Raw genomic sequence first — 11,213 nt, 5'->3', positions numbered from 1 at the left:
GAATTATGCTGAGAGCATCTGAAACTGATTCTCACCCTGCTTAAACAGATTGTCCAGTAGGAAAGGAAAACTCTTCATATTATTCCCTCTAAAATACATTTTTAAACTTATTATTATATTTATTGAACTTATTTCAGTTTCAAGCTGCTAAAGAATTACTGAAATTCATAAGCAGTTCACAATGCTAGTAACTAGTTCTCAATTACTATCATGATTGCTACATATGTAAAACAACTAGTCCTTAACAAATCTACACCAGATGAGCTGCAAGCACACCACAAAGTGGAGCTGATGCTATGCAGTTAGTGCTGACAGCTCTGCCTGGTGGTGGTGTAATAAGGAGCCACCAGGGTTAAGGAGACCAGCTGGAGAGCTTCTTGGATGCAGTTTGCCTTCTTCACTCTGTTGATGATTTATAATCTCTGACCCCAATCCAAATAGAAGTTGATGTAATCAACTGCTCAATCAAACAATCTGCTCTTGCAGATTTATTTTGGGGATTGGAACATCTTCTGGGTTTCTGCTTATTCTGCAGGTGTCAGCAGACTCCTTTCTTGCCTGCTCTGTATCTCTCCCTTTCTGTGTTGTTGATTATTTGGTGGTCGGATTCCAAACATCATTTCTTAGGTAAGCTTTGTTTTGCCCATTCAGTGAAACTTTCAGAAAATGGCTGGAAAGAATAAACTAGGAAACTGTAACCTGAACATGATCACTTCAGTTGCTGAGAAAAATCACAGAAGAAGACTTCCTGAAATGTATTTCTTGCCACATGAAGGAGAAGGTGATTAGTTGATTCAGTTCCTGCAAGTCTTTGGTCACTCATTTAATTAAAATGACTACAGCTGCATCATATGGCCCAGATTTATAACCTGCTTTTGAACCATCTCAGCTATCAGCCAACATTTAAGTGCCACCTTAAATAAAACAGTGTGTTTAAATGAAAGCAGCAAACATCTGAGGATTAACTGTAAGTGGATAATGTCTGGCTCAGCTGTTAGGTAGGTACTTGGTAAAGCATCTGCCGTGTCACTATAATCCACACCTGCATATCTATCAGAGCCTTCCACACATGAATTTTGGGTACCTCTGCCCTATGAAATCCAGTCCTTAAACTGATGCCCAAGTTTCTTACGCCGTGGCGAAGATGAAAATCATACCTTTCACAAGCTAGCACAGGACTTCTCTCCAAGGCTAGAGGATTATACAGTATCACCCCAATGTGGTGCCTCTTTTGGCAACAGGTACTTCATGCAGGTTCAGCCCCTCTTCCAGAGGAGCACAATGGGTGACCAGACCACTGCATTACAAGCTCATGCTCCTGCCTGGGAAGTCTGACCTGAGTTTTCCTCTTCCTACTCTGCCTGATTTGCCACAGAACTTAATATAGTAAGAATGGAGTGTATATATATATATATATATATATATATATATATATATATATATATATATATATATATACACATATATATTTTAGTTTGTAAAAATAACTGAGAAGGCTGAGAGTGTTTGGGCTAGAAATAACTGAGAAGGCTAAGAGTGCTGGGGCTAGAGAAGGGAAGGTTGTGTGCAGACCTCCTAGCAACCTAGCAGTACATGAAGGGGGCCTACAGGGAAGCTGGAGAGGAACTCTTCATCAAGATCCGTAGTGGTAGGACAAGAAATAATGGATACTAACCGAAAGAAGGGAAACCTAGGTTAGACATAAGGAAAAAAATCTTTACAGTGAGGGCAGTGAGACACTGGAACAGTGCCCGAGGAGGCTGGGAATACTCCAAACCTGGCAGTGTTCAAGGCCAGATGGGACACTGAACAACCCGATCTAGTGGGAAGTGTCTCTGCCTATGGCAGGTGGGTTAGGACTCACTAAGATTTCCAACTTTTAACATTCTACGACTCCGTGACTGACTGGAGTGGAACTTGAAAGTCGACATTCCTGCAATCAGCGTGAACACTTTAATCGACGTTTTATACCTCTGTTTATTCAGTCACCTCTTACTCACTCTGCAATGAACGTTCAAGGATGTGCACAGCAGAACTCTTCAGACTCCTCGGAGAGCACGGAGGTCGCTCTCTGCATGCGCTCGGCCACAGGAGCCCGCCATTTCCAGCTGGAGGGCCTAGGGGGACCCTGAAAAACTCAATCTGTGGGTAACGGCGCTGAGCGGACACCGAATCCGCAGTCGCGGCACCACGAGGGTAAGGGGCGAGGCCACGACCGCCGCTTCCCCGCCCCTTCCCCGCCGGACACACGTCCCGGAAGCGCTCCGGGAAGGTGCGGGCGGTTCCGGGTGCCGCCGCTCGTCCTCTCGGCCACGCCGCGTCCCGCCCGCAGCCTCGCAGCCCCGCAGCCCCGGCCACCCCGAGCCCCTCCACCCCCTCCTCGCCTCTCTCTGCGCCGGGCGATGCCGCCGCGGGGCTCCCGGGGGCCGCTGCCGCCCTTGCTGCTGCTGTGGGCGCTGGCGGCCTGCACGGCGCGGGCCTCCGAGATCACGTTCGAGCTGCCTGACAACGCCAAGCAGTGCTTCTACGAGGAGATCGCCCAGGGCACCAAGTGCACCCTCGAGTTCCAGGTACCCCGGCGGGAGGAGCCGCCGCGGCCCCGAGCACTAAGCCCAGGCCTCTGCCGGCGGCTCTCCCTTGGCTTCCTTCCTGTCGGGAGTATTTGGGAGCAGCGCCTGGCGAGGGAGTAGCGGCTGAATCCAATGAGAGGTTTTCAGGAAAACTAAGGAAGACTCTGCAGGAGCGGCTGGGTGTGCAGTGCAGGGCTGAGTGGGACAGAGAATTAGCCCTGAAAACTGGCAGTGTCTGTAACCTGGTGGCTGCCATGTAGTGCCCCACCTGAACAGCGTAGAGAGTACCTAAAGCACACCTGACCAACAAGTCGGTTTACCGCAGATGTAATTTCCTTGTGGTTTGTGGAGCATTAACAGGATGAGCACAGTACATCTTAAAAGATAGTATTTCGTATTTCAGAGTACAGTTCAGGTTTGCTTACATACTAAATGGTATGTAAGGGTGATAGGAGAAAGATGTGGTACCGCTTCACTGTTTTGGTGCCTCTGAGTATATCAGCCAGGCTGGAACTTTTTAGTCTGTCACTTCAGTAGATGAACTCATTGATAGTACAGCAGCAGGATGAGAGAAAACTAATGCTCGCTGACAAAAATCACAGTTATCTTTGGGGGCTTTTGAAAGGATTGTGTAACTTTTATGAGCTGACTTTTCTTGCTGAAGTCCTGTGCTTTCTAGTTTCTCAGTTGCTGTCCCATCTCAAGTATATTTGGGGAATGTTGCTGCCACATGTCAGTCCTTGTTACTCTGTCCTGTGTGGTCTAGGTCCTGGACGTCTTTTTCTCTACCCAAATATTTCTTGTCTCTGACTGTTTCTTCCATACAGTCGTTTCTGTGCAGTACTTTACCCTGCAGTTTTGAAGTGGGTATCACTGGATAGTTTAGCATGCTGTTGCCACTTTTATTGGTGACCAGAACAGGATTAGCACTGCTAAAAGAAAAGTCTGGATTTAACCAGCCACTGTCAGCTTGAAGTGCTGTGTGAATGTCCTTTGGCAGTATGTCTCAAGGGTCAACAGGAGGCACAAGCAAGTTCTGTGGCAAGGAATCCTAGGGGAACTTTAAAATTCTGGGCAGTCTTTAGTACTTCTATGTAAACCGATATTTTCAGGGTGCCTACACAACTGAATGCAAGTGACTTCCATGAAAAAGCACACCCTTATCAAATTGTAGATCATATTTCAAAAATGAAGAGCTGTGTTATTGCTTGCCATCTGAATACTTTTAAAACTTTGCCTTTGTGGAGGAGCTGCTGTTCCAGTCTGTTTTTATTTCAGTTGTACCACTAATGTAATCATTTTAATAGCCTGGTACTTCAATAAACTGATGAGCATTTAAACATTGCTATATGGACTGAAGTGCAGATACAGAGATACTAAAATATTTCAGTGATTCTGCACACATATGAAATAAGACTTTTCCTCCTTCAGCATGCTTTAACTTAAAACTAAAAAGTGTGCAGCAAGGATAAAGTATAAAAGTGCTATGGTAAGAGTCATCAGAATACCAAATTGTGAATACCTAAATTCCCGATCAGTCTTTCTGGAGAATCCGGATTATCCAGATGTGCTGGTTTTTGGAAGAGCTTCTGTGTCTAACTTCCAGAAGGGAGGCAGCAGGTCCCCCAGAGCTCACTCTGTTGACAGCAGCCCACAGGAGAAAGGACAGGGACAGATTGAAATTCCTGTTCTACTGGTCAAACACCATTCCTGCAGCCTAATGCAGCTGATTTATAGCAGGGCAGTTACACTTTCCCTGCCACACAGGAAGGAAGTGTCTTGCTGCATGTTAGCAGTCTCAGCTGGATGAATTAATTCCACAGAGGACTTGAGTGTACAGCAAATGTTAGACTCATGTCTGTCATGTCTTTGCTGTCCCATGGAGTGACATCTGCTGTAGCCTTTGCTGTTGGACAGTTAGTAATAACAAAGTAACTAAAATTTTTCTCCTAAGGGTTTGAAAATACAGTTGCAGATGCTGAACCTAAAGCATTTTTAATTATTTTCTTTGTGTCGTTCATAGGAAAATAATTTTGCAGATTGGCTTTGAAAGATTCTCAAATGAAAGCATTATATTTTAAAACACCTGTCAAGGCAAAAAGCTTTGCAGTTCCATCTGCCAGGCCATCCTTCTTAGAAGAAAGATATGTGCGTCCGTATTTTTAAAAAAGACGATTTCTTGGTTTTGTTCCCAGGTGATCACTGGAGGTCATTATGATGTTGACTGTCGGTTGGAAGATCCTGATGGCATTGTACTGTACAAAGAGATGAAGAAACAATATGATAGCTTCACATTTACTGCATCCAGGAATGGAACGTACAAGTTCTGCTTCAGCAATGAGTTCTCTACTTTCACACACAAAACTGTGTACTTCGATTTCCAGGTTGGAGAAGATCCACCACTGTTTCCTAGTGAGAACAGAGTAACCGCACTTACCCAGGTAAAATGCTGTTGTGTTTGACAAAAGTAGGCGAAGGCTGTTTTTTTTCAAGTTCAGCTGCTTTAGTTAGCTACATCGCTTTTGAGAATGAAGGAATTGAAGCTTTTCAAATACTCTGAATTGCAACAAACAAATAGGCTTTCTTTGTAAAGATAAGATTTGTAGAACACAAAACAGAGCTGAGAAGGAATCACCAAATGTTTAAGAGGAAATTAGGAAAGAAATTTAGGGCCACTGTTGTTTGGGGCTTTGTTGTTTGGGTGGTTTCTGGATTTTTTGGGGTTTTTTGGATTGTTTTCAGTTTGGTTGGTGGGATTTTTTGAAGTTTCTAAGGGAACGTCCTTTTAATGACACACTATTGTGTCTCTTGACATGTGGATTTCATGAAACAGTTATTGGTGGAATAGGGTTTAAAAATTTCCAAGCTCCAGAGAAACTCAGAATTATTTCTATATTTAAAACAGTAGAGCCTTTTTTAGGAGGAGGACTTATTTAACTACTGTTTTAAAACTGTAGTAGGAAATTCTAGGAAAATAAATCAATAAAGTCAGCTGTGTTTATTTGGCTTCTAGATATTTGGGCTTTTTAAATCTACAAACTGTCAGAGCATTATTGTTATTGTGTTGTCAGGATTCTGTCATTTTGTACCACCTGTGCACAGTCTAAATACCTTAAAATTTTCTTTGCATCATTTCAATAATTGCTGCAGTGGTTTTATTTTGTGTTCAAATTCTTGATACTGTATCTCCTAGTTTCTTTTTTTTTTTTGCTTCTTTGGAAGGAGGTTCTTTTTGCAGTTCTGGTCAGGCTTGTGGCATGACCAAATTTGGGCAGCCTTTCATGGGAACAGTTAAAGGTAAATCCATAAAACCAGTGTAACCTTACGTTTAAATCCATTGTGCAGATCAGGATGTTTCTACAGTTTCCCAATAGCAAAACTTAGTTTGGAAAAACTCATTCTGAATTTTGTCGAGAATATTATCTTAGCCTTGTTCAGACACATGTCTTGAAAGTCATCAAAATGTGGTTAGACACAGATATAAGGGACTGCGAGCAGCCCTACAAGGGCGTTAAACATTTCCTTTATAATAATTTGTGCTGTTTGATCTTCAGGAAATAGTCATTTTAAGCCATTAAAGAGAAACCTAAATTGTGAGTTGAAAATAAGTCTTTTGAAGATCTAATGACTATCCCTTAGTGATCAAAACACAGTGAGGAGTACTTTTACTTACAGCAGATAAACTGAAACTGCAAGAAGTTTATTTAAAAAATTATCTAGGACTTTGAAAACCAATAATGTTTTTTGCTTTTTTTTAAATGAAAAATCATTAAATTGGCCAAGTTGGTAAGTATTTTTGTATGGGTAAGGTATTGAGTGTTCAGGAGCACTGAAGGATAACAATTGTCCCTTCTTTAACCAGTTTTTGTATACATGACTAAGAGAATGGTCCCTTGACAACAGAATAGACATTGTACACCTTGAGTGAGAATCAATGAAGAATGTCATATTTGTGAAAACTGAAGAATGTAATGTGTGCTGTGTGTATCTTAAAATTATAAGCAACTGCTTGTTTTCCTGTGGAATTAACAGCTGGAGGATCAGTGACATTTCAAAAATGTTCCTGAGGGTCATTTTGAATCCAAGTATGAATTTGGAATTTGTTCATTAATTCTCAGAGCTCATTTTTTTTACTAGTTCTGTGGTTTTATCTGCTTTTGTATTGACAAGTGCCACATTTTTGTGTGTAAAGTTTCATCAGTATAAGTTACATTTTACTGTATTTACACTATTTCTATCTGACATTGGTTTGAGTTAATTCTTAGCTTGCAAAATTACATGACTCCTAATTTTAAATATCAGAGCACAAAATCACTAGAAGAGTTCTTAATTCCGTGTTGTGTGTTTGTTTCTCCAGATGGAGTCTGCGTGCGTTTCAATTCACGAAGCTTTGAAGTCTGTCATCGACTATCAGACTCACTTCCGCTTGAGGGAAGCACAGGGCCGCAGCAGAGCAGAGGATTTAAACACAAGGGTGGCCTACTGGTCAATAGGGGAAGCAATCATCCTTCTTGTTGTTAGTATCGGGCAGGTATTTCTCCTTAAAAGCTTCTTCTCGGATAAAAGAACCACGACAACGCGCGTTGGATCGTAACCAGTAGCGGCAATGCTTCAGGTGTGTTACTTGTTAAGATTAGTGGTTCTCCAATTTAACTGTAGGTACAGAAGTCTGAATATATGCAACATTCAAATGTGTTAACTCTTAAAAATCACAAAACAGACCCAAAAAGTTATGAAAGGGACACATAATTTGAAATATTTTAAGGATCCTTTGGAACTTAAGTGTTTTAATTCCTATATTAAAATATCTGGCAGTGTCTAGTCTCTCTTTATTTCTACTGATACTAATCCAAACCAACTTTGATTTTTACCAGTACAATTAGTCATCTGCAGTGTAACACTTTAAAGTAACACAACAGTCTAGTGTCTGATACTAGAGATAACATATATGAAAATCTCATTTCATTTTAATTTTCAGGCTGAATATCTTGGATTATAAAAAAGAAAATGTGATTAACTGTAGTGCACTGTTTTGATTTGCTGTTTTAAAAAAATGGAATCATACTCCTTGCTTTTTTGTAAAATTGTTGAAAGCTTGACACTACATTGTGGTACACATTCTTTATCAGCCTGGAAAGTCTTCAGAATTTGCTGAATTTTATACTTCATTATGATTGCTAAAACATACATTCTTCTGTATTAAAATAAATACATTTTCTCTTTTGCAATGTTTGTTTTACTGAAGAAATTGTAAGCTGAGACTACTCAGGAAATCCACTTCTACATACAAAAAAATTTCCAAATTTCCAAGTTTATGTAAAAAATGTGCAGTAGAATAGGTAGTCTTCTAACTTTGTCATTGAACCTGTGCAGTACTCATACATGCTGCTGCTGCTGCTTTTTGGATTTAAGACCAGAAGTAGCTTGGTTTGTTAAGCAGCACAGCACCAGCACTGGATGAGGTTATATTATGTGTTAGGCACATACAAAGCTTTTTACTAAATTGTTTTCCTAGTAAGAGGGCAATTTGATATTGATACCACATTGCACAAGTGCTGTAAATATTCCTCTGTCTGGTGCACTGAGACATGGCAGCCTTGTGCATCTAATTGCCACTCTATTTTGTTAGTGGTCAGGAAATGTTTTAAATATTTCAGGTTATCTTTTTGGTAGACTTACTAGAGTTACATTGTTTTTACTGCTCATGTCTTCAGTAGCTTATGTACTGTAAAATTCTCTTTTATTTCGTTGTGGAAGGTAGTAAATGTGTGTACATGCCCATAGTTTGAATTGAGCTGGTCATAGTAAGGCTAAACTCCTTCAAATGGCTCCAGGGAAAAAAAAAAGTAGGCTGACCAATTCTTTAATGCACACAAAATAAACAAAAGTGAAAAATTTGTCATGTATTACTAGCTACATCAAAAGATGCTTCTTACACAAGTTCTTGGCAAGCAGAGAAAGAGTACTACACCCTTATTAATTGCCTATAGTATTTCTAGCAAAAATTTGAAGTTACTTGTTCAGGTGACACTTGAGCAGTCTGAGGAATTGATCTAAGATGACTTGATTTTAAAATCATGTCATGGTTGAAAAAAATAGAAGTGCCCCTACTCTGTTGTGAACTGATTGACTGCTCTTTTGGAAACTGAAGGAAAACATCAGACAGCTCAAAGACTATTTAGAAAGTCATGGAGGTACTAAATTTCCTTAAGTAAAATTCAGGATTTAAAGTTTTGCTGTCCTGTACTGAATTTTGACTGCAGAATTTGAATACTGCAGTCACGTTTTGGGATGCAGGTTCCCCAGAAATAGTTAGACCCATTAATGCAAGAAAACAAAAGTCTGCTTTTGTCTTGTGATACAAATCTGTGCCTGCACACAATATTCTTGATTGTACCTCTATGCTTTCTTCTTGTGCTTCAGCAACTGATGTCTAGTACTTTTTGTGCTGCATTGCGCACAGTAGTAAAGCAAGTGGTACATTTCAGGTGCAAGTGTCAAATGAAAACATGATTTACTTTTGCTAGTGTTCATTATTTCTGAAGTTTGAATATTAGTTATGTAGCTTTAATCACAACAAAGGCATTTGGTTGAAGGCTTGAATTGTGTTGGGTTTTTTTCCTACTGAGTTGTTCTGTGTGCTGGCAAAAGTGGTAAATAGTGCTATAAAACTGATGGTGATCAGCTATTGCATACATGTCTCTTATTTTATAATGTTTGAATGTGTGCAGTGGACTGTTCCATTCAATGTTACTCCCACAGCAGAGTGTTAGCGGACTTGACTTTTCCCTTTAAGTTCGGTGTCTGAACCAGTGCTCTGGCATCCTGCTGCATAATATGCAGCAACAGCTTAGAAATGCCTTTATTTTTGTGTTGTTAAAAACATGGCACAAACACACATTTAAACGTAGCTGTATATAGTTTTTAACTGACTGAATAGGGTATATAATAAAACACACATGCTAACACGCAGTGGGTGAAGAAGTGCATTGTGACCTTTGGTTAAAGCTGCACCTTTTTAATATATGAGCAGTTTGGTTAATGGTGTGATACGCAAGAAAACACCCTGCGTTAAAGGGGATATAACTGTGTTTTTAATTGCTAAATGCTCTGGGTTTCAGCTATGCGTTGGATGTTTTATGTTTACAAGACTTCTTTTCGTGTCCTGAAATGTCGGTTCTTTAGTTTGAGGGCATGGGGGGGAAAATTTAGTTTGAATAAGACAAAAAGCAGGCCCTGTGAATATTGTATGGGAAAATAAAAAAATAATATATGAATGTAGTCCGATTGTTTTGTTTGCATATGGGATTGGGGAACATTATTCTTCAAAAAAATCTTTGAATCATAATTTGAATAGTCAGTTTGTGTTTTAATGTACTACAGTTAATCTACCTCCTGACACTTGATCATTACTTCAGCCATGCTTAGCAAGGTATTGTGATTACTGGCTCGTTGCTCAGGACGTCTGTAATGCAGGCAGTCACAGTCATAAATCTCTTCATGTTGGAGTAGAATTCAAAGTATTTAATTGCAGATGGCAGGAATTATTTGGGACCTACTGCATCTTTTCACATTAATTCTGTCAATACAAAGTTATGGAGGGAGCTGGAAAGGTGCCTTCAATTAGTGTTGTTGATTACAAAATATGAACTTCAAATAAATAGTGACTGAATGTGTGATTTGAGGTACTTTACATTGTGTTGCATAGGTTTAAAGAACAGATATGGTAGGCATCATTGCTTTCTGTGGATACCTTCCAGAATTACTCTTCTTGCAAAGTCAATTGCTAGGTACTAAAAAAATTTCAAGACTATTTATACAACAGTTGGATTAAGAAAAGCTTTTTTCTAGAAGTATGGGTAAGTTCTGTCTCATTGATGTGTTACTATTACGGCCAAGTAGTTGTCTGGGGCTTTTTAAGGTGCACGGCACCCAGGATTTTGAAGTAACTTTAGTTGTGATCTGAAGTGCTTTTCTGCTGAAAGGAGATAATCATACCAAAAAAAACCAACTAGACACAGTGAAAAGATGAGTCAGTGGATCAAGTAACATGCATGATGATGATGATGATGATGATGATGATGATGATGATGAAGGCTTTTATTAAGAAGGGAGAAGAAATGTGCTCTGGACCCCCACAAATTTAAACAATTCCTGAACTACCAGGCTACCAGAGGGCACAAGTGCAGCAGCAATACCACAACCACCTCCTTCAGGGGTGAGATGAACCCAAAAGTTTTACACAGGCCCTAAATGAGGTGGATGAAAAGTCTTTCACATTCTCCCTTGACTTGGAGAATCAAATTCCAGAAAAGGAAGGTTATGCTATGTGCACACTGAGGGTGCTATTGATTTCTATCAAGTGTTGTGAGACACGAAGGAAAGTGGTGACTCAGCTTAGCTTAGTAAAAACTCTTGACAGTAACAGCTCTCAAAAGGTCCATTTTTTGTATTAAAAAGTCCCTGTTGCACTCCACAGGACAAGATGTTAAGTAAACATTGGGTGGTTTTACTTTTCAACACTTCTAAGCAGATAGATTTGACTCGTGCCTTCTCCCCACCTGCTGACAGGAACCAGCATAGACATATGAGTGGCCTCAGCGTCTATTGTGTGCAACACATTTTTTAGCACATGGACTGCCT

The 11,213-nt window shown here is 40.1% G+C and overlaps 1 protein-coding gene across 1 annotated transcript; it reads left to right on the top strand.

The window, feature by feature from the left end:
* Positions 1-2,261: 2,261 nt before the first annotated feature.
* Positions 2,262-9,851, top strand: TMED7 (transmembrane p24 trafficking protein 7). The gene is made up of 3 exons (XM_038124617.1): positions 2,262-2,570; positions 4,766-5,011; positions 6,928-9,851. Exons 1-3 carry the CDS (start codon positions 2,403-2,405, stop codon positions 7,162-7,164), a joined length of 651 nt encoding a protein of 216 aa, XP_037980545.1. The 5' UTR covers positions 2,262-2,402; the 3' UTR covers positions 7,165-9,851.
* Positions 9,852-11,213: the final 1,362 nt, after the last annotated feature.

This window comes from Motacilla alba, chromosome Z (assembly GCF_015832195.1).
Source record: "Motacilla alba alba isolate MOTALB_02 chromosome Z, Motacilla_alba_V1.0_pri, whole genome shotgun sequence".
Classification (NCBI taxonomy): domain Eukaryota; kingdom Metazoa; phylum Chordata; class Aves; order Passeriformes; family Motacillidae; genus Motacilla; species Motacilla alba.
Note: the sequence above shows the minus strand (reverse complement) of the source record. Positions and strands in the feature narration are given on the sequence as shown.

Bases quoted from the DNA above. Each gene is read 5' to 3' on its own strand.
- TMED7 (XM_038124617.1), top strand. From the start codon at position 2,403: ATGCCGCCGCGGGGCTCCCGGGGGCCGCTGCCGCCCTTGCTGCTGCTG. The intron at 2,571-4,765 runs GTACCCCGGCGG...TTTTGTTCCCAG, and splicing joins AGTGCACCCTCGAGTTCCAG to GTGATCACTGGAGGTCATTA. The intron at 5,012-6,927 runs GTAAAATGCTGT...TTGTTTCTCCAG, and splicing joins GAGTAACCGCACTTACCCAG to ATGGAGTCTGCGTGCGTTTC.